We start from the raw sequence: 27,938 nt of genomic DNA, 5'->3' as shown, positions 1-27,938 counted from the left end.
GAGGGGCCAGGGCCAAGCAGCCAGCAGAACAGGGCTCTACGGGCAGCCAAAGCCACTGTGTCCTGTGCCAGGAAAGGCCCAGAGAGCATCTAAAGATAGCACCCTGGCACAGAGTCAGACGACGAGAGCGGGAAGCCTGGTACTCCTGTACCACACGCTAGAATTTCCTCTGAATATTTACATGCTCAGTGTCTTCCAGTCATCGCCATAGCCCCACAAAAGAGGCGGGACAGAAAATCATTGCCATTTGGAGAAGAGGAAACTGAGGATAGGGAAGGCTCAATGGCTTTTGCACAGTGACATGAACAGGGAAGGAGAGAAGCAAGTCCAGAACCCACCGGTGCTGTCTCTGGCTGTGTGTCTATGAAGCGGGTACAGGAAAAACTCCTCTGAGGACTCCAGCCTGGGGAAAAGAGAGTCATGAGCATAGCACAGGTCCTACAGGGATGATTTGACCCAAATCCAGAGCTAAAAGTGTAGTCTAACTCCAGGCAAGGTGAGGGTAAGAGAGGACACTGGCTGTGTGTTTCTGCACATCTGCCCGTAAAAGAGAGTGGAGAGGGAAGCCAGGGCTCCGTAACCCCCTTCAAGTCAAAGGAGGGGAGGAGGCTCCCTTGCCTTGGGGAGGGAAGAGGGAGAAAGAGGAGGGGAATGCACAGGGAAGTCTGCTTTTAAGCCCATTAAAGAGGAAGAGCCAAGCATCCAATTAACCTGACATCTCTTGCAGCCAAAATATCTGAGGATATAAGAAGCGAATTTAATATGTGGAGGCTTGGGAGACAAGTGACTAATAGTGGAAAACAGCCCCAGTTTATTTAAAAAATAGGTCAGGCCCAACAAATCCGATAGATTCCCTCTGAGCACTTACGGATCCAGGAGACAGAGGGAGTGCTGTGTGGGTGCAATGCCATTTTGATTCGAAGCAGACATTGCTGTTGTACCACAAAGAGACAGCCAGGGCTGGCAGGAGGCGCCCGTGCACAGTGTGCAGCTGCTGAGGGCGGCCTTCGCGTCGAGCGTCTCAGTGACCCCGGTCAAGACTGCGAGTCCCTACCAGTGACTGGCCCAAGGTCACAAAGCCTGAAGGTGGCGGCGCCCACACCCAATCCCAGCCCCTCTACTCTTAGAGCTGAAGTGCTCTCTGTGGCCTTGGGTGCCTCTCTTCCAGATGTCCTTGGCCCAGCTCTGGGAATCTCGGCTGGCTCTGAGATGGCAGCACCAGGCTGCCATCTGACAGCTATGGCAGAGCTCAGGGCTTCAGAGAGGAAGAGAGAAGGCCTGAAGCTGTCCTCAGCACTGTCCAGACAGGGTTCCTAGGTACCAGCTGGAGAGCCTGTTAACATGCACAGCATTCGGTCTCAGCCCCACCCTGATTTCATTGGTCTGCAGTGGGCTGGAGATCCACCAGCGACGGCCGACGTGGATTATAAAACAGAAACAGTGTTTGAAGTTGGAGCCCAGGTTGTTTCCTTCAGAACGTTAATTTCTAGAGATGTTTATAGATCTCAGGAAAAAGTGTGTCACAGCCATAAATGTGATAGTAGTAGATGCCGTAATTCCTCTTAGAAGATTTATATTATATAATATTTATATAATATATTTAATACATATACTATAATAAAATCATTTATTTTAGTATTTTAAAGGCTTAAAAGTATTGCAATTAAGAACTCTCTTTATGTAATCCCAGCGCTTTGGGAGGCCGAGGCAGGTGGATCACCTGAGGTCAGGAGTTCAAGACCAGCCTGGCCAGCATGGGGAAACCCCGCCTCTACTAAAAATACAAAAAAATTAGCCTGGCATGGTGGTGGGTGCCTGTAGTCCCAGCTACTTGGGAGGCTAAGGCAGGAGACTGGCATGAACCCGGGAGGCAGAGCTTGCAGTGAGCCGAGATCGTGCCACTGCACTCCAGCCTGGGCGACAGATTAAGACTCCGTCTCAAAAAAAAAAAAAAAAGAGCTCTCTCTTATAGCTTATCTGCCCAAACCTACTTGCCATGGAAGCTTTCTCTAGGAGTACCAATTCTGTGGTATACAATATGGGAAAATGTTACTCTAGACCAGTGGTTTTCAAACTTTATGGTGTATCAGAATCACCCGCTGGGACTCATCCCAAAATTTCTGATTCACTGGTTTCTGTCCTTCAAGGCCTGGGAATTTGCATTTCTTACCAGTCCCCGGGTGATGCTGGTGGTCTGGAGACCACACTTCAAGAACCACTGCCGTAGACCCCTCTGTAAGCCCTGGCTCAGCCGAGAGTCATGGGAGGCCTCCCAGAGTGGGAGGGTGGAGACTGAGAGCAGTGGGCAGCAGGAACTAAGAGAAGGGGTTTCCAGGAAACACAGCCTCGAGGGGGCTTGACTCTAAGGTAAGAAAACCCTATGTAAGGATGGGCTCTGCCAAGATCGCAGAATTAGAGTCAGAGATACTATAAAACAGGGGGTTCCAAATGGTGGGCAGCCAACCCTCTGTGACAGGCATCAGTGGCTTGCCCCCAACATCCAGGCCTAGCAAAGGCAGATCTGGAGAGCTTCTGTTCCTACGAAGCCAAGTCTTGTGAAGGGCATGAAGCAGACTACTGAAGAATAAACCAGAGCAAGCCGGGGAGCCCGGGAGGCCACATGCACAAGACAACACCGTCTTGCAGGACTGGCAACACCTAGACAAAGCTTGTCCAACCTGCAGCCTGCACACCACCCAGGATGGCTTTGAACGTGGCCCAACACAAATCCACAAACTTTCTTAAAATACTATGAGATTTTGTTTGGATTTTTATTTTTTAGCTCATCAGTAATCGTTAGTATATTTTATGGGTGGCCCAAGACAATTCTTCTTTTTCCAATGTGGCCCAGGGAAGCCTGGACAACCCTGACCCTCCTCCCCTTTACCCCCAGACTCTGGGCTTCCAGCCCCGAGGGTAAGAAGCAGCAAGCTAGAGCTACCTACCCTAGCAGAGTACACCCCTCTGAGGGGGCTGACTTCATCTTCCAGCCCCGATGATAAGACACAGGGGTGCAGGAGAGTAGAGAGTGGGTGCATGTAGGGCCATCTTGGCCAAAGGCAGGCAATGAAGCTGTACTTTTGCTTTCTTAGGTGATAGGAGAGGTCCCAGTGCCCAGCAGAGCCCTTGCTTGTCTTGCTGCTGCCTGATATTTCACATAAGAATGTTCTTTTTCTCTGCAAACCTCTGGTCCCTATCTAAAGGCAGGCAGATGGTGCTAGAAGAGCTAACCCTTTGTGTAACTGAGTAAACACAGATTGAAGAGAGGTGTGGTGAGTATCTAAGGGCGACACTGGGCAGAGGGGCTGGCATGAAGATGGGCAAGGAGGGAAGAAGGTGAAGGCGGTGGGCAAAAGAGTGGGGTGAGGCCCAGGCTGGAAGCCTCCTGCCACCCCTACTGTGTCCCCTCCCACTGCGATCCTCTTTCTTCCCTCCATGGGCCCTCCAGGCCAGGCAGGCGGCTGCTGAGGACAGACGACTCAGGTTAGAAAAAGCTCTCTTGACATTTGGAGAACAGAGCAGGATTTGGCTCCTCTAGTGGAGCCTCTTGTTCTCAGGGAAATCATTTTAAAGCTTGGGCTGGTGCCAGCAGGAGCCATTTATAGCCCAAAGGGCTTAGGTTCACTTTGGCTGCCTGGTGCAGAGAGTGCTGGCTTCCCTCTGTCCTCTGCAGGCTGCCTTCCCCCTTTAGATGTCCAGCACCTTCACTCTCCTTCCTTAAAGCTTCTTTTTCCTCTCCTTCACCACCTCTTTCCTATTCTCTTGGAGGTTCCAGTTTCAGATCCACCTCTGGACCTAGATTCCCCTAGGTGAGCCTAAACAAATTCCTTTCCTTCTGCGGGCCTCAGTCTCTCCATCTGCACCCTGACACCTATTGTCTGCTCTCTTTAAACTCTGTCACCTTGGAGAGGTGCCTGCCTGTGCCTACCTCCACTGGAGCGCTCTCCTCTGTCTAGTTATTGCCTGTTGACTCTCTTTCTGCCCTCAAGACTGGGCTTCCTGCCTGGGCCAGCTGTGTTACCCTTTTCTGAGCACAGGGCCTGGCTCCTGGCAGTAGCTCAGTTAAGCTTGGTTGGGCTGAACTGAGCTAACCATGGCATCAATTTCAAAAGCACAGGTTTTGGCATAAAACAGATACTGATTGCTATCTTGGCTGTGCTGCTTGCTATCTCTGGGCCCTGGCAAATGACTGGCCTTTGTGAGCTTTAGTTTCCTCATCTGTAAATGTCAGTTACTACGAGGATTTCACGAGATGGTGTCTATCTATAAAGTGCTTGGCGTGGTGCCTGGGGCGCAGTGGCCCTCAGTCAATGTTAGGTCTCATCACCATCATCATCATCTGCCATCTACCTGCATTTTCAAGGGATGTGGGTTAGGTCAAACATGCTCCCCCAAATCCCCACCCCTGCTTGTGGAAATCCGACCCACCCTTCAAGGACGAGCTCACGAGCTAACATGCCCCTTCTTCAGGAAGGCAGCTTCCTCCTGTCTCCAGCTCTGCTGCGTCCATAACCTTCCATCTCTGCATTTAGTGGGGCCGGGCCTGTTCACCCCAGTAGAGCGGGTAGACTAAGACAATTGCACTTTATTTATTAGGGAGAAAAACTGTGCTGAAGCTGCCCTGGGTAAGGCCAGTCTGGAGGCAGAACACTGTGTTGGGGGAGTCCTGATCAGCCGCTGGCGTGGTGAGTCAAAGGCAAATCACAAGTATTGACAGTGGAGGTGATTCTCACCATATCAGGGAGGCAGACAACATCGGCAGACCTCCAGCAAGTAGCAGGGCCCTGGGCCTGGGCCCTTGGGCAGAGGTGGGGAAAGAGCAAGGCAGGGCGCTTTCTCTGCTCTGGGGCCCAAGAACACAGCGGGACAAGGCTGGAGGCGATGGTGCAGAAACAGGTATCAGAACCGACTCCAGGGCAGAGCAGGCAGGGCCAGACCTCCAGGGTGATGTGGGCACAGTCACCTTGGAGGTGAGTGGGGGCACTGGAATGTCCAGTGGGGAGGGACTTGGGCACAGGGAGCAAATTGGAGCTGAGATAGCTACAGCCATGGGCAGACCAAGGCGCCGACGTTGAGAGTCCAGCTGCCCATCCGAGTGTGATTCCAAATCCTTTTGCTGGCTTCTCAGCCTATGTATACAAGATTGGAGTTTGAAAGTCACCTTCACTCAGAGACTCTGCTTGCCTGGTGTGGCTTAGGGAGGAGTTGAGCCTTCTGACTTTACGGAGGAGACCACTGTCATCCCCCAAGACCAATCCCCTGTGCTCCTCAAGTCTCAAGAGCCTTCAGTTGTGGCTGAACAATCATGTATATCTCTTGGAGATGCATCTGGATTCCTATAAGGGTTCCAATTTGCCTGCATGGGATCCACAGAATACCCATATGTCTCTTGTTTCTTTCACAGGGTTGGCGCAGTGCCTTGCTGTTGTAGAAGTTCAGTAGGTAGTTGTAGAATTTAAAAGCATCACCCCATGTAGCTGAATGTTCAGGGATCACAGGCCATGGCTGCTTCCCACCCACTCCCAGCCTTCAGGGAGAGGGCACACCTGTCAGCCAATGGGCAGAGTGCCAGGCTGCAGACCAGGGTCTGGGCCAGTCATTTATTTGTCCCTATGACCTGTGGCTATTGAAATGAGTGCCCCCAAATCCATGCATCCCTTTGCCTCCTGCATGGCACACGGCAGACGCTTTGTAAGCTGGCTGTTGGGGAAGGTCTCAGGGAGCCCCATGGAAAAGGGAACCTTGGAATGAGAGTTGAGTGACAGCTTGTGGGTGCTGGAGGCCCCTGTGACCTTGACCGTGCACAATGCCCAGGCCAGCTAGGACTTTTTCCTCTCCTTAATATATTTAAATTGAGTCAATACTGGGGTCAGCTTCATGCACAGAGCCTTCTTCAGCCCTAAAGGTGAGGTGATCTGCACAGCTTCCTGAGCAGTGTCCTCCCCGGTGGCTGAGGTGCGGAGGGCCCCAGCCAGGCTGGATGGAGGTTGACTTTGTTTCGGAGCCCTTGCTTGGACACCGGAGTGCAATGCTCGGGCCACACATCCTTGGAGGAGGGCAGCCTGGAAGTGGTGGAACAATTTGTCATGATCATATTTTTGTGTTATCAAGCACTCTTCCCATAATACCTGGCTGCATAGTATTTATTTAATGGCCGCATAGTATTCTATCGTGCGGCTACACCACAGTTTAATGTCTCACTTTGTGGAACATTTCAGTTGACTCCTACCTTTTGTCACTAAGGACAGCATTATCATGAAATTCTTAACAGCTACATCATTACGATTATCCATGATTCTCTTCTTATGATAAAGTCCACAAAACTTCAATTGCTGGGTTAACGGATTTCTGCTCTTTAACACTTTAAGTACATTTTACCAAACTGCCTTTCTAAAAGTCTTGACCTATTTCATTCCCACTAGAAATGTGTGAAAGGACCTATTTCTCTGCAACTCTTACATATGCAGAGCTTTGGTAGTTTTGGTGGGAGAAGAGCTTATCTGGTGTTTAAAAACTGTAAGTTTTTTATTTTAATTTGAATTCACCTGATTTCTAGTGAGGTTAAACATTTTTGCTGCACATTAACTTGCCATTTGTATTTCACATGTACTTGCCTCATGTGAATAGACTATCAGATCCTTTCCCCAATATTACATTGTGGGTGTTCATCTATTTTTGTATTGGCTTGTAAGAGCGCTCTACGTATTAAGGGCATTAACCTTTGTCTGCCACATATGTTAAAACGTACTTCTCGGTTTATCATTTGCCTTTTAATTTTGTTTATGATATTTATTGTCTGGAACTGCATTAATGTCTTCTTGCTAGACATCTTTTCTTATATGACTCAATGACATTTCAAACTCTGCATATCCAAATTGAAATTCATTATGTCCCCCCACCCCAACCTGCTCTGCCTGCTGACTGGCTTATTTTTGTTAATGTCACCACCATTTCCCTAGTCACCCAGGCTTGAAATGTTGAAGTCATCTTTGATTCCAGCTCCTCTCTCTTCCCCTACATTTTGTCAGTTGCCAAAGCCTGTAGAGTCTATTTCTGCACTTTCTCTGGCAGGCAGCCCCTCGGACACGCCAGTAGTTCAGGCTCTCATTATTTCTTGACTGGACTTTGAACATAGCCTCCAAAGTTCATACCTTGCCTCTCTTCCATTCCCTTCTTTTCCTTGGCCCCTCCTGTGTGCTGCTACCACATTTATCTTCCTAAAGAGGAGCCCAAACACAGAAGTCGCTGCTTCCCTGGTTACAAACCGGCAATAGCTCCCCATTGTCTTTTGTATTTAATTACAACCTCTTGGCCTGTCCATAATTTCCTTTCAACTGAATCTCTCACTGTCTCAGCCAAGCTGCTCCCAAACAAACTCACTGCTCTCCCGCCTCTTTGTTGCTCAAGCCGTCCCTTCCTCCACCTGCCAAAATCCGTTCAGAAAGCTCCCACCTCATCCCACCTCCTGCTATCCCAGGGCTTCCTGACTCTCTGCATTAAAGTGAATTCTCTTTCCTGTGAACCTCCAGAACAATTTGCTTGAACTTCTCTTGTAGAACAAACCTTATTCCAGCAACTATCTGAGAAAATAAGGGTCTTAGAATCTAGAAAACAGGGTCCTGGAAGGGCACAGTTCCCACACATCTGTTTCTTCCACAGGACCTGCACACTGCCTTGCTGTTGTAGATCTGTTCAGTAGGGAGTTGTGGAATTAAAAGCAACACCCTATGTAGCTGAATGTTCAGGGATCACAGGCCACTGCCGTTTCCCACCGACTCCCAGCCTCCTGGGAGTCTTAGCCTGTGGAGTCCCAGGAAGCACATGGAAAAGGGAGCCTTGGAACCAGAGTGGTGTGACAGCTAAGGGGTGCTGGAGGCCCCTGTGACCTTGACCATGCACAATGCCCAGACCAGCTAGGACTTTTTCTTCTCCTTAACATATTTAAATGGAGTCAATATTGGGGTCAGCTTCATGCACAGAGCCTTCTTCGGCTTTAGAGGTGATTCTGAAGCCTGCACAGGAGTGTGCAATTGACACAGTCTATTTTTAGCCTCCCAGAGACCGTGACCAACATCCCAAGCTGAGGGTGGGCACACCTGCTGCATTCAAATGAGGCAGCCCCACTCGCCTCTGCCAGCCCGCCCGGGATCTCACCGACCTGAAATCTGATGTTGCTAAACTAGGAAGTCTGTTTGTTTCCCAAGGGCGGTAGCCTAGATACACTGGGAAAATGGGACCATCCCACTGCCCCCAGCTCACTCCCCTGCAGCCCTGGACGCAGAACAGTCTGGGGACTGCGCGGAATGATTCCACGGAGGGGATGAAATAACTTGGCTTTCTTGATCTCGCGGTGTCCTAGGATCCCCCCGTTTCCCTTGCTAGAAAGGGGACAGTAAGTCTGAGCTGACCCAGCTCACAGACAAGAAAATCGAGACATAGAATAAGGACATGATGTATGTAATAATCATAAACACTTACTATGTGCCAGCCTGTTCTAAAGTCTTTCCATATATTAACTCCTCCAAACTTTTGGACACATTTTTCAGGTGAGTTTTATTATGATTTGTGTTCTATAGAGGAGGAAAAGCTGAGGCACAGTGATGACAAATTATTTCCCAAGGTCACACAGCCAACAAGCGCTGGGTTTCAGAGTCAGGCAGTGTGGCTCCAGGGTTTGTACTTTCAGCCACTTTGCTATCTGCCTCCTAGCATCTGTTTTTAATTTTACTAGAGCCAGAATAGGACCCAGGAGCCTGGATTCCCAGCCCTAGAGGACTGACTACTAGACAATTCTCCTTTTTTTATTTTTCTAATTCTGCCCTGCTTTGAGGCCTTTACTGTGCCTTGTACATCAGGGTCTCCTGCATTCCAGGCAGAGGAGGTCTCCTGGCATAACTGCTTCTGTTGCAGCGTCTGAGCTTCTGGGCTCCAATTGCTGTCTCTGGGCTCCAGAAGCTCTGTGGACCCCCATCTCTTTCTCTCTGCTCCCCCTAGCCTGTGGAGGACCAGGGAGCAGACAGTGATGGGCAGCAGCAGTGGGTGTGGAGCTAGTCTGGGCCTCAGGATCGGGGCACCCAGAAATAGCAATAATTGGTCGTGTGGAGGCCATCAGTGTGGGTATCCACAGTGCTGAATTCAGGGTAGAACTGTGAATCGGAAACTAGGGGGCAAGACAACAGGTAGGAGACACCAGAACCTAAGACATCTGCATTTTGGGGGCCAGATCCTCTTCTAGCTGGATGCTGCCTGTTGAGTGGGGAGAAGCCCATGGGTTCACGTTCCTGAGGATGCAGGTGGGACTTCGTTTCCTCCAACAAACTCTTACTATATGCCTGGCCCTTTTCTAAGCACTTTGAAGTACAAACTTGTCTAATCCTCAGGACAACTCTAGGAGGCAGGGACCATTTTATTCCCATTTTAGAGAAAAGGAAACTGAGGCAGGCACTGAGAAGTTCATAAGTTTGCCCAAAGTTGTATAGCTAGGAAATGGCAGAGCTGGGATTCAGCTGCGGAATCTACACTCTCGGGCACCATGCTGTGCTTTGCATCTTTCCCTTTATTGAATATTTCCTATTTGCCGCCAAAGGAAGATACTGTTTTCCCCATTTCACAGATACAGAAACTGAGGCCTGCATTGCTCAGGTCTCCTAGCTAATAAGAGCTGAAAGTGGGTGAAATCTAAGTCTGCATGGCTCCTCAGTGGACTGCCATCTCTGAGCAGATCACAGCCATGAGCCCAACTGCCGGGAGCTGGAAGGGCTCACCTACCTCCCTTTCAGGAAGGGCTGCTGCGGCTGCTTGAGGCTGGGCTCAGGGAGGGGGAAGGAAAGAGGACCACAAGCCCCCGAGGGCAGGACCCCGTTGTCTCTCCTAACACCAGACCCCCTTCTCTTCCCCTCAGGTGAACAGCCCCCCCTCTCAGCCCCCTCAGCCCGTCGTCCCTGCTAAGCCCGTGCAATGCGTCCATCATGTGTCCACTCAACCCAGCTGCCCGGGACGGGGCAAGATGTCCAAGCTGCTGAACCCAGAGGAGATGACCTCGAGAGATTATTACTTCGACTCTTACGCCCACTTTGGGATCCACGAGGTAAAGTCTCCTAAGTGGGTGGCTAATGGGGCGAGGTTGACTCTGCTGTTCTGTTGTTTTCAGAGGCAGCATAGTGTGTTCAACTCCTTACCATGGGGAAGTGAGGGCTCCCAGTGTCCCTGAGTCCTCTGACCCTTTCTCCAATCTGGGGGGCCCCTCTGGGAGGGGGCCAGGCCAGGCCTGGAGCAGGGGAGCAGGCGAAAGTGTGTGTCTGTATGCTCCACGGCCAGAGAGAGCACTCTGAGGTGCTTACAGTCTGTTTGTTTTACATTCCAGCTCGCGTGTCTCTCCCCAGCCATAAACACAGCTCATCCAGTGTGGGCTGGTTAGCGCTGGTCTTTGGACCAGGAGCTCAAATGCTTGCACTCAGAGTCCTGAGGCATCAAAGACCTTTCAGAGGTCATGGTGTGCATTCTTTAGACCAATGAGCACCTCCAGGGGAAGAGCTGCGGGAAGCTTTCTTGGGAGCTTGGCCCAGGTCTGACACCCTGATTGATTATCTGGAAATTCTTATGTCTAAATGCCAGTCTTACACCATAGCAGGGAAGACTAATGTTGGCTATGGAACAGGACAGAGCCTCCTAACAAGAGGCATGCTGGCTACAGTGGGGGCCTAATGGTGCCCCTACTGTGTATCTTTCATTCTAATCTCCAGCACTCTCTCCAGCCACCCCACATAAACAGGTAGGATTTACTGAGTGCTTGCTAAGTGTCAGGCACAGTTCTAAGCGCATTATACGTATCATTTCTTTTAAACTCTGTGAAGAAAATATGTCCGTGATCCTCTTACAGTGTAAGAAAAAATTGAAAAAGGAACAAAAGTTTGCTTGCTATGCAAATCCATTTTCAAAACAAGTCTTGAAGATCTTCCATGTACGCACTGCTGTAAACTCTTCCCATGTGGAAATGATGACCGTGCCCTTGCCGGAAGGGTGTTTAGTGATAATAGCCAGCTCTTTTGTTTGTTTGTTTCATTTTAGCGCTCACTACATGCTGGTGTTGTTCCAAGCATTTTATATTATTGGTTCATTTATTCTTCAGGTCCATCCTGCGAGGTTGGTGTGATTGCTTGTCCCCATTTTCCAGATGATTTAGGCCTTAAGAATCAAATCAACCCTCATTCATCCTTGATGGTTTTTTTTTTTTTGTTTTTGTTTTTTTTTTGTGAAAGGCCACAGGCTAGTAGATGGCAGAGCTAGCAATCAAACCTTCACGTTTTGTTCCTAACCATCATGCCATACAGCCCTTAAAACAAGTTTCCTTTCTTTCCATCTGGAAACTGTAAAAATTAAATTGCCATATTTGTTCCTGCTGGTTCTTCTGCAGCCCCACATGGAGGTAGAGGGTGGAAGGAGGCCCCTTAGTTACTTCTAGACTCAGGGGCTCAGCCTCATTTAATCCAGGGAGACTCAAGGTTTGGGTCCCTGAGAACTGCTTACTATGTAAAACCATTAAGCCTGGGCCTGCAGGGGAGGAGGACTGGGGCCTGTGTTCAGTCCAGAAGGTCCTGGCCCAGGAGGGCCTGGGCAGCTAAGCCTGCAGCTCCTGGGAGATAAAATGCCATCTCAGGGCAGATGGGTGAAGTCTTACACCTTCCTTGACCCTGCTCTCCATTGGGGTAGGTATTCCTGGAGCCCTGTCCGTGACCTGTGAGAGGCTCTGGGGGGCAAAAGAGACTCTGCGAAGGCCCCTTCCTCAAGACCTTGTCCCCAATTAAAAGTCATGTTCTCCATGTGACAAGTTCTAACAGGCCTGTGGCTCTGGGTACCCATTTCAGGACAGATTCTTGGGAAAAGAGAGCAGTTCCAGGGACCCCAAAATGTCTCCTCTTGGGCCTGCCCAAAACTCCCCCATTAGAAACCAAACAACCATGAGGTGCACCTCAAGCCAGGTCTGCAGGCTGCCCTCCCCACTCGGAGCCTCCGTGATCGGCTTCTTGGACACCTCCTTCTGAGTTGCTAGGTTCCTGCTGAGCCACACCTTTGGCATTTAGAGTGTGCTCCACTAGGCTATTACTGATCTCTATAATTCCTTTGGGACTTGGTGTCCCCAGCCTGTTACCTGCAGTTTGGCACATTGTCTGGATTGCAAAGGCTTGTTGACATGGCTGCTAATGCAGTCATTCAGGCGACGCCTGGTCAGCACCATGACCCAGCACCTAGGGGAGAGGACATCAAGTTTCGCCAAATAAATACTAGACCAGGTTCCCTCAATTGTGTGTATTGATGGGAAAGTCAAGCTTGTGCATGCCTATATATAAACATAGTGCAGGCTGAGCAGGGGACTTAGAGTAAAAGACCTGTGAGTCATAGATCACATTCCTGTCCTGGGAGAGTGCTTAGCAGCCTTCTCATTGGGAAATACTTCTGGATATCTAGCTTAAATCCCTCCTGCTGCTGCTATAGACCATCTCATAGGTCCTTTAATGCAGGAACAAACAGCTAGGTAACCTTCCATCCCCCCTGAGGTCTCCTTTTACCCGGTTTTCAGTTTCCCAGATCATCTGCATGAAAGGAGGTGGGGGGCACGTGGAAGAACTTTTAACACCATTCTTCGCAGAGAGAAGGCCTGCCCAGTTCTTGTTATCAAGCGCCAGGGATCTCTGTTCCATGCCAGACGGATCGTGGTGATGCCCTTGCCTCCTTGGTCTGGGCAAGACCCATATTTCTCCATCCATCTGGAGCCACGCTGGCCATTTGGCAGTCTTCTCCCCATCATTACCAAGACGCTCACACGGTGGGGAGTAGCACCACCGGCCTGCTGATTAATAGCCATCAGTGAGTGTTGAGGAAACATGGTGCGGATGGTTTGGGTTTGATTAGTCTGTAAATACAAACAAGAAATGCTGAGTACAGAGGACTGTTGGGGCTGGAGAGCAGCAGGGGGTGACTCTGGACATTTCTGTTCTCATCCCATGCTCCATTCAGAGACAACTCTGTTCCCAGCCTCCAGAGGGCAGGGGCTGGCTAGAGGAAGACCCCGGCCTTCCAATTTAGGCCTCTCTGAGAAGAATGGAATCTTGAACAGGAGCTGAAGTGGAAGATGTGTGCTTCCTGAGGCCACCAGCTAGAGAGGAGGTGGTAGGCTCCATGACCTCCCAGATCCCAGCTCTGAAATAGCGTCTCTAACAGTCGGCACTGGGCTTGGTGCCTCAGCCACGAGAAGAATCCTTGCCAATGTGGCTGTCCCTCCAGCACCCTGAGCTCTGGGTGCCAATCCCACTCCCGGCCAGCTCCCTTCCTTTGACACTCTTGCTGCAGATTCTGTTGAAACAGACTCTTTGGGGCCTTATTTCCCAACAATTCGCCAGTGGGCCATCATGTATTTAACAGGCAGGAAAGCCGGGACACGAATGAATCCACAGCGAAAGGCTGGGAACTGTTTTCAACAGACTGGCATGTTCCTTCCTGAAATGTCTTGGGAGTTCTTTGGGCTATTCTCCCAGGAAGGGGAGAGAGGACCTCTTCTTTTGGCAAGTCAGGTAGGGGAAGCCTCGCTAAGTCACAACTTCTGTTCTCCCAGAACTTGTACCTTCCAACCTAACTCCTGGGGTCTGGGACCTCCAGGAAAGGAGACTTGGCCAAAAAAGCGACAAAGGCAATGAACTAAAGGGTGACCACTGCGGGGGGCCTCCCCATGAGCAAACATACTCTCTGTTAGGTTTTGAAGGGAAGGCAAGAGTTAAAGAAAGACATGCCTACAGAAAGAGTGCAGCTCGACAGCAAATGCAGGCTTCATGTCCAGCAGAAATCCTACAGAAGTGGGGGACAGGCCTAACGCCAGAGTCCCCTGCTACTTACAGGCCGGGGGAACTTATAGGTATGGGCGGGAGGGGTCTGGGCAGTATGGCTCACTGAGCGGCAGGATATTAAGATGTTCCCATGATGAGGCGGTTCTGGCCCTTGTTCCGTCAGGATGTCGTCGTGGTGTTCCTTGGACCTTTGTCCCCAGCAAGATACGATAGGGATGTTTCTTTAATTGGGCCTTTGTCTGCCTTGCGGTCAAGTGGTTAGGCAGGATGTCTCTCATGGCCTGAACCCCCGTGAAATGCTTCACTTTGACCAAGGTCTGCAAAATAGCTGGAAGCTTACAAAATGGTGCAGTTTGGACGAACAGGCTCTCCGGAGGTACTCAGCCAATCCACTTCCATCCAGTAAAGGCAGTTCAGACTTTTAACTGTGGTTATGATTGAAACATTTCTGCAGCCTTTGTCGTTATTTTGTCTCCATTCCCTGCTCACCTCAGCTATTTCCTTGCATGGATGAAGAAAAGGGTTGTAGTTATCACAAAGAGCCAGAACTAGCATTTTTGTGAAACTTACTACATTTGTGTAATCATCGTAACAAACCCTAGGAAGTAGGTGATGTTATTACCAGTTTCCAGATGAGCGAACTGAGGCACAGACAGCTGAAAGCTGGTCTGGGTCAGAGAGCTCACAAACAGTGGAGGTATGATCTGAATGCGGGAATCTGGGATTTGAATGCTCTAGAGTGTGTGTTTAACCACTGTGCTGTATGGTTTTCCGGCTTACTGAGCACCTGCTATGTACCATGCCCCATGCCTTGTTCTAGATATACCATCTGTCTTGTTGTCTTTGGTCCGAGATCTCCTAAAGGGAAAGGCTTCGGCTCACCTTCAAAGTATTTAAAGCCAGAATTGAACTCAATCCAACCAAACCCCCACCTTATTCAACTTCTAATAAGATCAAAGATACCAGCCCCAGGGCAGCACAGGAAGTGACGGCTGGGCTTCAGAATGGTTCTTGCCTTCTTTTCACCTTCCGTATCTCACCTGAATCTCCTCTGTGACTCACCCTAACTGGAAACATAAGCGAAACAGAATTTGGGAAATGTAGCACCACCTGGCTAAGGTGACATGTTACAAAGCCTCCCAACGTGGTACCCAGAACTCCAGAAAATGTGGAGCCAAACCTATAGAACTAAAGGAAGAAAAAGGCAAATCCCCAGTCGTAGTTAAATATTTTTAACACTTCTCTCTTGGTAAGTGATCACGCAAATGCACAAAAAAAATCAGTAAGAATGTAGAAAATTTGAATAATACAATCAAACAACATGAGCTAATTGACATTTTTAGAACATTTCATCCCCAAACTACAGAAGACATGTTCTTTTCAAGTGCACATGGGAACATTCACTAAGATAGATCCTCTGCTGGGTCACAAAACAAAGATTAAAATCATGCAGAGTAAGTTTTTTGATCACAATGAATTGAATTAGAAACTGAAAACAATAAACTATCCAGAAAATCTCCAAATAATTGGAAAGTAGGCAGCACTCTGCTAAATAGCCCATGGGTCAGAGAAGAGGTCACAGAAGGAAAGAGAGACTATCCCAAACTAAGTGATAGTGAAAATACAACAGATTAAAATTTGGGGATGGAAATTCAAGCAATATTTAGAGGGAAATTTACAGCTTCAAATGCTTATGGGAAGAAAAGGCATAAAATCAATGATCAAAGCTTCTACCTTATGAAGCTAGAGAAAGAACAAATAAAACTCAAGTAAGTTGAAGAAAGGAAATAATTAAGATGAAAGCAGAAGTCAATGAAATAGAAACCAAGCAGTGGAGAAAACCAACAAAGCCAAAAGTTGCCTTTTGAAAAGGCTAATTAAATTGATAATATCTAGCTAGATTAATCAAGAAAAAAAAGAGAAAACACAAATTATAATAACATAAATGGAGGCAAGGACCTCATGACGATCATGCAGGTACTCAACAGGCAATGGGAGAATATTATGACAATGTCATGCTGATAAATTTGACATTTCACATAAAATGGATACCTGCCTTGAAAAAATACCTTGTCAAAACTGACATAAAATGCATTGAAAACTAAAATAACCCTTTACTAATTAGAGAAATTGAATTCATGTGAAACTTCCTAGAAGAGAACTCCAGGCATATATAGTTTTACTGGTGAATTATAATAAACATTTAAAGAAGAAATATACCTGACACAAATTTTTGCAGAAAATATATGAGCAGAGAACACTTTCTAACTTATGTAATGAGCCCAGTATAACTTCGATTACCGAAGAAAAGGTAAGACAAAGTTACAGATCAATGTTTCTCATAATTATGAATATGCAACAAAATATTAGCACAAAAAAAACCCAGCAATATTTTAAAAGGGTAATACATCATGACAAAGTGTTCATTTAACATTAAAAACTAATCTGTGAAGTTCACCCCATTAACAAAATGAAGGAGAAAAGTCATATACCATCTCACTAAATGAAAAAGCATGTGACAAAATTAAATACCAATTCATGATAAAATCTCTCACCAAGTTAAAAATGGAAGGGAACTTCTTCAGTCTGATAAAAGACATTTATAGAAAGCCTAAATTATACTTAATGGATATATTATTGGAACAAAGGAAGGATGTCTGTCCTCTGTAATTCTATTCAACATTTTACTGACAGTCTTTGCCAGGGCGATAAAGCAAGAGGAAAGAACCAAAAAATAAAAGGCATACAGATAGGAAAAAAGAAGTAAAATTGTCTTTATTCACAAGTGACAAGATTTTTTACATAGAAAAATAAAGAAATCTCAAAAAAAAAAAAAAAACCCTACTGGAATTAATATGTGAAGGGACCAAGGCTGCAAAATACAAGGTAATGTATACACCAACCCATTGCAAAATGAAAATTTTTAAACACCATATACAGTACCACAAATTAAAATAGTCGAATGGGGCCAGGCATGGTGGCTCACATCTGTAATCCCAGCACTTTGGGAGGCCAAGGTGGGCAGATTGCTTGAGCCCAGGAGTTCAAGACCAGCCTGGGCAACATGGTAAAACACCATCTGTACCCCCAAAATACAAAAATTAGCCAGTCTCATTACCCAGTCTCAAAATAAATAAAAAGATAAAATTTTTTGAAAAACTGAATAAAATAGTTGAATGGAAATGTAAGACCTTTATATAGAAATCTATACAACATTCCAGAGATAAATGAAAGATCTACATAAATGGAGAGCTGCAAAGTGTTCTTGGATTATAAAACTCAAAATTGCTAAGGTGTTAGTTCTCCCCAAATTGATCTATAGATTTAATACAATTCTGATAGATGCCAGGCTATTCTGTATGAATTAATAAGTTGATTCTAAAATTTATACGGAAATGTGAAGGGCCTAGAAAAAACAAAATAATCTTGTTAAAGAACTATGTTGGCAGACTCTCACTACTTTATTTCAAAGTTAATACAAAAGTGCAGCAGTCAAGTCAGTGTTGACTTTGTGTATCAGTGGAATAGATCAGAGAGGCCACACATGTAGAGTCAATTGATTTTTGGTAAAGGTGACAAGGTAATTAATGGAGGAAATGGTGCTTGGACCATTTATTTGCAAGAAAAAATGAGCTCACACCCCTAACTTACACTATACACAAAAATTAATTTGACATGTAAAAGCCACAGCCATAAAGCCTCTGGTAAAAAACAAAGGAGGGTGTCTTTGTGACTTGGAGCAGACAAAAATCAGACAGGGCACAAAAAGCACCAATCATAAATGAAAAAAATGGAAAAACTGGTCTTTATCAAAATTAAAAACTGCTTTAAAAAAAAAGAAAAAAGAAAATGAAAAGGCAAATCACAGATTGGGAGAAGACATTAACGATATACATGCAGTATATCTGATGAAGGTCTGGCTTCCAGAATGTATAAACTGCAATTCAGTAAGAGCAAGACAAACAGCTCAAGACAAAAATGAACAGAGGACTTGAACAGGCACTTCACAAAAGATGATATATATGAATAGCCAATAAGCACATGAAATAAAAGATCTACTTCAGTAATCATCAGGGAAATGTAATTAAAACTGAAATGAGACATCAGTTCACATCCGCTGGGATGGCTAAATTAAAAGATCGATAATGCTAAGGTGCCTGGCTGTGAAGCACCTTGAACTCTCACGTTGCTGGTGGGAGTGTAAAATGGTACAAACAGTTTGGAAAACTCTTTGGCAATTTCTTATGAAGTTAAACATGTACCTACCCTAAGACCCAGGAAACTTACTTCTAGGTATCTATCCAAGGGAAATGAAAACATATCCTTTGCTATTATGAATAAATAGCAAAAAACTGGAAAGAATCCTAATATCCCACAAACAAGTGAATGGATAAATACATGTGGTATTGTCATACAAGGGAATACCATACAACAACAACAACAAAAGAACAAACCTCGGATCTGTGTAATAACATACATGAATCTCAAAAACTTTATGTTGCACAATTTATATAAAGTTCTAAAATAGGCAGAAGGAAGCTTTGGTGATACAAATCAGATAATTTGTCATCTTGGGAGAGGCTGAAGATTGACTACAAAAGGGCATAAAGGACTTTCTCGGGTGATAGAAATGTTCTGGATTTTGGTTATGGTGGTGCTTACACAGGTGTACATTTGTCAAATCCCTTTTACTGAACCAGAAGCTTAAAACCTGGGCTTTTTGTTGTATGCAAATTATACTTTAATAGTGTTGATTTCTAAAAAAAAAATCACACCAATACTTTTGATGATGAATTAGTTAAAAGCATTTGCTAATACCTTGAATGGCCAAAGATCCCTACCTCACTACCATACACAGAATTAACATGTTCTCCTTGGGTCAGAGTCCATTGTAACAAGTAATCTTGTTTCTCTCTCACTGCAAAGCCGATATGCTGGACAGAAAAACACATTTTCTAGTATTTTTTTTTTTAAAAAAAGCAAACAAAACAAAATATACACTCACAAAAACCTCTTTGAATGACTTGTTCAATGACAATTCTCTCACCATGACAGAAAGTTCTGCTTCATGTTTAACTTAAATCTCTTATGCTGTGTTGTACTGGTCTTTCCTTTGGTCCTTTGGTAAATCGGAGCTTTCCCAGGTCTGAACATGGGTTTCTCTTCTGATGGTGCATAGCTATCTTTCTGAGTAGAGTTTTAAGGCAGGGGAAGTTTGGAATGATGCTGGTAGCACGTGGCCCAGCTACCCCACTTTTGTCCTCTGTGGCTCTGCCTGATGATATTATTGGGTCTCCTGAAGGGTCACCTGGGGTGGACCAGGGGCCCATAGCCATGGCGTACTCCCAGGTATCTTGAATTCACTGACATTTCCTTTCTTTTCCCTCCACCACAGGAAATGCTGAAGGATGAGGTGCGGACACTCACTTACCGGAACTCCATGTACCACAACAAGCACGTGTTCAAGGACAAAGTGGTACTGGACGTGGGGAGTGGTACTGGGATCCTTTCCATGTTTGCTGCCAAGGCAGGGGCCAAGAAGGTGTTTGGGGTGAGCACGCCACTTCCTCCTGCATGCTGGCTTCCACAGAGCCAGCCTCTTGCCCTCTGCCTCCACCCGCCCTCCTAGAAGTACAAAATTTGGTCCATCTCTTTTGCTGGGGTCACACCTTCAAGGAGTAGAAGAAATCAGGTGTGACTCTCAGGAAGCGGGGCAGGCTGCCTGTCCCCTATGCGTGGCTCCGGGATCCTTACAACCACTGACATTTGCGGAGGAATTGTGGCTTTCCTGAGACCATTCCAATGTCATCATGACCTTTCAGTGCTTAGCCCCAAGGTCAGCTTCAGAGGCAGTGCAGGTGGTTATTCGGGGGAGCTCTGATTTGAATCTCTGCATTTCCATTCACTAGGCGTATGACCTTGGACTATTCACTTCCCTGCACCTCACTTTTTCTCCATCTATAAAATGAGCATAGTAGCAGTCCCTTGCCCATAGGGTGATTGTGAGGATTAAACGAGTTTAATACATATGTAAAGTGCTTAAAACAGTGCCCAGCATATGGCAAATGCTCGGCATCTATTATTAGAGTTGAGATGGGGCCCTAGAGATAATGGGAACATCTCCTTCTTGTTTTCTTTAGAGGGCAAGTAGGTCAACTTAAATTCTGTTGCTTTGGCTGTGGCAGCGTTTCCAGGCTAGTTGTGGAGGCTGACCCTCTGGGAAGCCTCCTACCTATCCCCTGGCTCTCCCAAGGCAGCTTTGCACAGCCTGATGACAGAGGGCCTGGGAAGGTCCAGAGCTGGAAAGAAACTAAAAAGAAGAGCTGCAAGATGCTGGCTGACATTTGAAAAATGCAGTGGGCCCAGGGCTGGAGCACAAGCATTCATCTTGGTCAAAATGAAAGGCAAACCACAGTGAGATTCCCAGCCTGCATGTGAGCCGGCCCATTTGCAGAGGCCGCAGCGACCTGAGCAGCATTCAGGAGGTCTTTGCTCCCATGCATTTGGTTAGGCCATCCCATAGCCAGCCCTGGGGACCCCCGCATCCACTGACTCCCAGGTTGACTACATCCCCCTAGATCCCCGTGGCCACCTGTTGCCTCCAGAGGTCTGTTCCTAAGTCGCCCAGCAAGGCAGCATTCCTCCTCCAAGCCTGACTTGGAAAACCCTTGGGCCATGGCTGCCGAGGGTCTTCTGGAAGCTTGGGCTGCCCTCAAGCTGCCTCAGGTGTAGCTTTGACCAGGAAAAGCTGTGACGTTCTCAGCCGAGGCACTTGCTGAGGGCAGGGGCCCACCCAGATGCCCAAGAGCAGATCATGTCATCATCACTGGTATAACTGCTGGTTCTCCAGGATGGAGACCTCAGGCAAGGGTCTTAGTGAGGTCACAGGGCATCAGAGCTGGACTTGAGGCCTCTGGTGACCCCCACGTGCTTTCTTTCCCAGCACGGAGGCCCCGTCTCAGTGCCGGCCTTGGTGGGGGACAGGGCTGAGCATGGCGTCCCTGGCGCCTGAGTCATCCGGGGGCTCCAGCCAAGGAGCTGTCAGGGGGAGGCTTCCACTTGGCACCTTCCAGCTGCGGTGACTTGGCGCGATCTGTCTGCCTCCCGCCCTTTTCTCTAACAGCTCTTTTATAAATGGCTCCACCACATTTAGCTGGGCTTCTTTCCGGATGGCTCATTTCACAGTTTCTCCTGTTCCAGACCCCCTTACACCCACTGCTGTCTTCCAGTGGGGAGACGAGATGGCGGGAGAGAGAGACAGAGAGACAGGGAGGGAGGAAGACCATCGCCCCAGAGTGGAGACAGACACAGAGAAAGAGACAGATGTGACAAGAGCAATGGAGAGGAGACAGACAGAGGGAAAGGTGCAGAGAAAAGCTAGAGAAATGGGAGAGGGGCCCGGAAAAGCAGAAAGAAGACAAAGTAGAAAGCACAAGAGAAAATAATTGGCAGAGGCGGGTGGATCACCTGAGGTCAGGAGTTCAAGACCAGCCTGGCCAACATGGCGAAACCCTGTCTCTACTAAAAATACAAAAATTAGCCGGGCGTGGTGGCAGGCGCCTGTAATTCCAGCTACTTGGGAGACTGAGGTTGGAGAATCGCTTGAACCCAGGTTGCAGTGAGTCCAGATCGCGCCATTGCACTCCAGCCTGGGTGACAAAGCGAGACTTTGTCTCAAAAAAAAAAAAAAAAAAAAAAAAATCAGAAAAGTGAAGACAGGTGGTAAAGAGAGAAGAGGGAAGAAATGGAAGAGGAGAAGATGGAAGAAAGGAAAACGAGGAGGGAAGGACACCGCCCCGCACTCTGAGTGTTGAGCAAGCTTCGGCTGAGTTTACCCTCACACACTCACGTGCATCGGGGGCTTCGACTTCTCTCGGGAGTACACTGAGGCACAGTTAGGAAGGGCAGTGGCCAGGCATAAATCCAGGCTGCCGGCTCCAGGTCTCATGCTCCTCATCACTCAACACGGTCGCCTCTTGCAGATCAGATGATGACATGGCCAGAGGGGGAGAAGAAGAGGAGGGAATCACACCCCCACAGACAGTGCAGCCTGAAGGCCAGGGACCTGGCAGCCCAGGAAAGGGCTGGTTCTCCTGGGACCTGCACCCTGGCTGGAGTCGTCCTCCTTGGATGCAGCTCTAACCAAGTGACCCCTTCTGACCCCGTAGGTGCCCTCACCCTTCCTCAAGGCGTGGCCAGAGGCGTCAGAAACTCCCTCAGTGCCCCTTTGCGAGTACTTCTCAAGGGAATGGTCCCTGCCCGAGGCCTGGGGGTAGTCTGAGGGGCCCCCAAGTGTGGAGGTGAGTAGAGCCCAGGGCCTTAGCACAGGCCAGCCTCTGTAAGAGGGCCGGCTCCGGAGGTGAGGACGGCTCTCGGCAGCTGCCCCTCCATGTCCAGAACCCCTGGCAGTGTGCCTGAGACGCTAACCCTGGGCTGGAGCTTGGCTTCCAACCATTCCCATGAGGGCCTGCTCTCAGGGAAGGTCCACTCATCTCTCAAGTACCTTGGCCCTTTGCTTAGGAGGTCTGGAGAGCCTGGAAAGACGTCTGAATTAAAAGGAATAATTTCTTTCAAAGATGAAGCAGCGAGAGCTAATGTGGGGGATGGGAGGGGAAGAGAAAGATCTTAAACCAGCCCTGAGGTCCTGACCTGGCTTTTTCCAGATGGTCCCGTCCTGGCACGCAGCTCGTTTACCCTGGAAGGGCTGGGCTGCCGTGGGGAGGATCATGTCGAGGGAGGCTCACAACTCTGGCTTGGATCTGCATTCCCGCGTCCCCCACTGTGGGGAGGACGTGCTGCCTCCTGCCATTCTCGGCTGGCCAGGAGCATGAGGTCTGCCAGCCCCTTTTGAGCCTCCAGCACAGAGATCAGTCCCTCCATCACGGGTGGTGACTGGATGTCAGTCTTTTCGCAAAGGCAGCCCAATTTCATGGAAGGCCGCTGGCCTTGAGGTGGGAGGGCTGGGTTTCGGTTTTTCAATCTGCCACAAAGTTGTGATGCAGCCGTGGGCAAGTCACCACCCCTGTCTGGGCCTCAGCGTCTCTATCCACTGAATCGGTGTGGGTCTTGCTGTGATTTTTTTTGACGCCTTGCTCCTTTGTCCTATGCCCTTTCCAGATCGAATGCTCCAGTATTTCTGACTACTCAGAGAAGATCATTAAGGCCAACCACTTGGACAACAGTAAGACACACCTCTGAGTATTTTCTCCTGGATGGAGGGGACGGGAAGCTCACACTTTCTTGTTGGGATGGCATAGCGGGAGGAGCACAGAGCACTTGGACTTGGGGAGGTGGTGCACCCAGGTGAGGCCCCCGCCAGCAGGACTGTGGCCATGGATGCTGATGTTCCCACCACCACCAGGCCAGCTAAGGATCACAGCCAACTCCTCTCCGCTTTTGGCAAGCCCTGCTTGTGGCTAAATCCTGAATTGCCATACTCTTTGCTTGTCCCCAGCTGTGGGCAACCTATTGCGTTCTGCAAAATGGCCACATTCCTCCTGCTCCTCCTCTTCCCTCTCCATGAGCCCCAGCCCAGTCTTTCTCTGCCACCTGCCCAGGAGCATCATGGCAGACCCCAGGATGTGGTCCTCCACTGCCCACAAGCCCTGTTACTGCTGGGCTTTTTTTTGGAATGAGGCTGCTCTTGGGAGTGGGCCCTTCTTCAGCTGGATTGTGATTATAGAGAGGGGTGTCCCTTCCCTTCCTCTCCTCCTACCTTTCCCATGGACAGCAACATTTCCCAGCCCCTCCTGTCTGGAGCCCATCTTGGAAACAGACCCGCAAGAGTCCCTGATCAGGAGACGTCCTTGGAGCTTGCATCTGACAGCAGGATTAGATGCAGTCCCCAGCCCTGTGCTCAGTGCTGGAGAGAACATCAGAAAGGCAGACAGGGCACCAGCCCCCCGTAGGCATCCTGCCCTGCTGCGCCGGGGCTGCAGTGAGGCCAAGAGAGGAACTGGTAGACAGGAAGTTGCAATAGAGAGAGAGCTGAGCCACAGTGGGACAGAGGCCGCCTGCAGCAGAGGGCTGCAAAGGGTCAGCTCCAAAAGACAGAGCTCACTGCAGAGTTCCGAAAGGTGGGAAGGCTGGAGCTGGGAGGGAAGGACGTTCCCTTGAGGGGTCTGGGGCAGGGGGGAAAAGAGGCCAGGTTGAGAAGGAATCTGATTTCAGTGTCCCTCCTGAGGGAGCCTGGGCAGGGAGGTCTGGCAGGTGGGCTTTGTCAAGTCTGAGGCAGCGAGGAGTCAGCTCAGCCTCCCCTCTCTGTGCTATGCGACCCTTTGCTCTATGGATGCAGCCCTTGCCATGCTCCCTGCTGACCTGCCAGAATTCCTCTGCCCTCCTAGAGGGTGCCTGCTGCCCTGTCGCCCCTCTGGGTCTGACCTGAGTCCCCAGGCCCAGGTGGTACCTGCCTGCATACAACACTACAAACCTGTGTCCATGTGGCTTCAGCCCTGCCACCTGTCCTCTCTGGTGCTTGACCTACTTGCTGCAGATTCTTTGCAAGGGCAGGAGCATTACTGACTCAACAAACTTCTCTGCAAACCACCATGAGCCAGGCTCTGGGGACGGAGCAGGGAACAAGACAGGTAAAGTCCCTGACCTCATGGAATCCACATTCCATTTAGGGGCAGGGGTTACAGATAATAAATAAAGAAGCAGACACTCAAAGAAAAATATCAGGTGGTGATAAGTGCTTTGCAGATCACAAAGTCAACTGACAGGATGGAGAGAGACCCTATGGCTGCGTTAGGTTAGCTGCTCTCTGAGCAGGTCATGGTGAAGCTCAAATTTGAATGACAGGAAGGAGCCAGGCTGACAAAGGTGAGGGGAAGAGAACTCAGAGAGAAGTTACAGCCAGTACAAAGGCCTCTGGGATGGACTGAGCTTGGCATGCCCCAGAAACACAAAGAAGATCATGCCGTGCGGCCAGAGCATGGAAAGCACAGGGATCAGAGAGGGAGGAGGGGACCAGATCACATAGGATTTGTAACCAGGAAAACAAGGTTAGATTTTATTCTCCAGGTGCTGCAGTCTGTTGGAGGATTTCAAGCAAGGGAGGTGGCTTCTCAATGGAGGATGGGTTGGAATAAGTTACAAGCAAGAAGAGTGTGAGCAGACACACAGGAAGAAGTTATTGCAGTGCTCCAGTGAGAGGGGCTACATCAGGAACTGGGGGCAGCAGTGGAGATGGAGAGAAGTAATCCCTGTGGGTTATGCTTGGAGATGGAGGCACAGGACCTGAGGATGTATTGAGTGTGGGGATGAGAAAAAAGAGAGAAGCAACAATTCTTTTTGACTTGGGCAACTGGGTGGATGGTGGTTGGCTGCAGGTGAAGTACTCATGGGGCTGGCAGGAGTGAGAAGGAAATCAAGAGGTCCTTTTTGCATGTGTTAGGTTTGAGATGCCCATTGGACATCCAGGTAGATGCATTGAGTCAGACTTGCATATGTGAGTTTAGAATTTCAGGAAGAGCCAGACCAGGAGACTTCCACTTGGGACTCATCAACCTATAGGTGGTATTTAAAGCCACAGGATGAGGTCACTTAGGGATGGTGTGTAGCTACAAGAAAGAAATGGGCCAAAGATGGGGCTCTAGGGCACTACACTGCAACATTCGGAGGTCAAGCAGGGGAGAAGGGCAGCAAAGAGGTAGAGAAGATGCAGTCAGTTGAAGGGCATTCAGGAGAGAGGAGGACCATGAAGCCCAGAGAGGGGGGCATGCTCAACTGTAGGGAATGTGGAGGGATCAGGTCTGGGAAGAACACAGAAGTGACAACCATTGACTTTGGCCACATGGAGGTTACCAGCGCTCTTAACAAGCACAGGCTCAGTGTGGGGCTGGGAGAGAAATCCAGTTAGAGTAGGTTCAGGAAAGACTGTGAGGCAAGGACCAGAAATGATGAGAATAGAAAAATGGAACAGTAGCTGTAAAGGAAGTGGCATTAAGGGAAGAAGTTTTTTTTTAAAGAATAGGAGATATGAAAATGTGTATGTGATTCACTGGCATAGTAGAGGGACAGAGAAAAATTGCAGATGCAGGAAAAAGTAAATTCAGCAGCAAAGACCTTGAGAAGGTAAGATGTGTGCGTCAGGGGTGGGCTCCAGAGCACAGGTGGAGGGGTGGCCTTTGCCCTGCCCAGTGGAGGGGTGGCCTTTGCCCTGCCCAGTGGAGGGGCGGACTTTGCCTTGCACAGGTGGTGGGGCGTTCTTTGCCTTGCAGAGGTGGAGAGGCGGCCTTTGCCTTGGGGTAGGGACAGTTTAGCCATAGAAGTGGGGGAAAGTGGGGAGTGTGGGTCCAGATGGACCAGGGAAGCCCCTGTTTTGCTGCTTTCATTTGCTTAGTGAAGAGTGAGACAGTTGCATGCCAAAAAGACAGAAGGTGAAGGGAGATGAGTCCTGGACTGAGAGGGAAGGAGGGAGGGCAGCAGACAGGCTGGGGGAGTGAGGATTGCTACGATGCGTCTGATGCTTGTAGAGATGTGTGACCATAGAGGCACAGTGCCTCCCATCCTTGCTGTTGTGTGATCTTTCTCTTACCACTCTCAGGAGCTCGAGTGCGATTGGAGTGGAAGGTGGCTGGGATCAGGGCTTTGCTGGGAGCATGCAGCAGAGGGAGGGGGAGCCAGAAGTTGACAACAGTGATGGACCGTGGGATCTAAGCTGGGCCAGGAAGGAAGTGGAGAAGGGTGGTGGTGGTTGTGACAAAGGCTGGGGCAATGGGCGGGCAGCATCTGTAGTGGCCACAAGTGGAGCTGCGATCCTGAGGCCCAAGTAGGGGAATGCTGCTCAGACACCCTGGCCCCTGGCTTGGTGTCCAGCCTCTCTTGGCTCACCCAGCAGAGCTGGGTCTCTTCTGTGCCCTCCTCAGAGAAGTGCTTGACCCGGGCTCCCTATCTGCTTACTAAAGACGGATAAAGAAAACTGGTCGATTCTTTCTCTGTGAGGGTGACACAGCCTGGCATCCCTCTCCCCAACCTGTGAAATAGGGCAAATGGTTTTCCCCATTAACAGGTGGGGAAACTGAGGCTAGGAGAGGTGGGTGACTGAGCCTGGGCTTTTGTTCCTGTGCCCTTTGCTAAGGTGTGTTTGTGTGGATGCAAGCACCAGGAGTGCTGCTGAGCCTGAAAGCCTGTTGGGAGGGCAGGCTGTGTGCGGGTACAGCACGATCAGATGTCCTCTCAGTGGTCCTGAGTCTCATCCCTGAGCCCTGAGAGGCTTCCAAACAGCACCTAGACCATTCCTCTCCCTCTGCACAGGTTTCACCTGTGCCATAATTCCTGACCTCTGACCCAGCCCCTGACTCTTCATCTCCCTCTCAGTGCCAGCCCACCCCCAGTAAATGTCTGGGGCTCTGGAAACACAGCCTCCCTGGTCTCCCTCCTCCCTAGGCTTGCAGGGGCTACTGCCCTGCAGCCATTCATAGCAGAGTGTGGGGTGGGCCAGCAGGGGAGGTGTCTAACTTCCCCTGAGGCATCTCCGACCTGCTTGCCAGGAAAGGAACCACACAGCCCCCTCATCATCCTGCTCTGCCTCACACCATAGGGCTCTCCCCTTCTTCCCCTTCCTTCTCCTCCCCTTTCCCTTCTTTATTTTAACCTTTGAAATACCCAATGTACAGAAAAGGCGCACATACAGCTGGGTTTTCTACGGACTCCTTTGAGAGTAAGTGGTTGATGCGATGCTCCGTCATCCCTGAATACATTAATGTGCATTTCAAATCAACGAGGACATTTTCTACAAGCCACATGCAACCATCAAAGTCAGGAAATTAACACGTCGTCATTACCTAATGCCCAGATCCTTTTCATGTTTTGTCAATGGTCTGAGTAACATTATTTGTAGCAAAAGGATTTCGTTCAGAATGACACGTTGCATTTAGTTGTTGTGACTGTTCTCTTCAAGCTGGCCTACTCAGACTTTCGTTGACTTTCATGGTCTTGATACACTGGAAGATCACAGGCCAGTGTTTTCTAGGATGTCCCCCAGTTTGGGATTGTGCGATGGTTTCTCATGATTGGATTCAGGTTCTGCATCTTGGATAGAAATATCACAGACAGTATGCTGTGTTCTCATAGCATGCAATTTCGGCTTGTCTCATT

At 48.8% G+C, this 27,938-nt stretch overlaps 1 protein-coding gene across 2 annotated transcripts in view; it reads left to right on the top strand.

Moving 5' to 3' along the window:
* PRMT8 (protein arginine methyltransferase 8) overlaps positions 1-27,938 on the top strand; it is a 102,813-nt gene that overhangs the window by 39,286 nt on the left and 35,589 nt on the right. The window contains exons 2-4 of one of the 2 annotated variants that reach the window (XM_030804637.1): positions 9,902-10,087; positions 19,234-19,389; positions 22,956-23,019. In XM_030804637.1, the coding sequence (XP_030660497.1) occupies positions 9,902-10,087; positions 19,234-19,389; positions 22,956-23,019 (406 nt within the window). The remainder of the gene's footprint in view (positions 1-9,901; positions 10,088-19,233; positions 19,390-22,955; positions 23,020-27,938) is intronic. The other variant, XM_030804638.1, reaches the window with a different exon arrangement.

The sequence above is a fragment of the Nomascus leucogenys genome, chromosome 23, assembly GCF_006542625.1.
Source record: "Nomascus leucogenys isolate Asia chromosome 23, Asia_NLE_v1, whole genome shotgun sequence".
In the NCBI taxonomy this organism is placed as follows: Eukaryota; Metazoa; Chordata; class Mammalia; order Primates; family Hylobatidae; genus Nomascus; species Nomascus leucogenys.
This window is presented reverse-complemented; position numbering and strand designations above follow the sequence as displayed.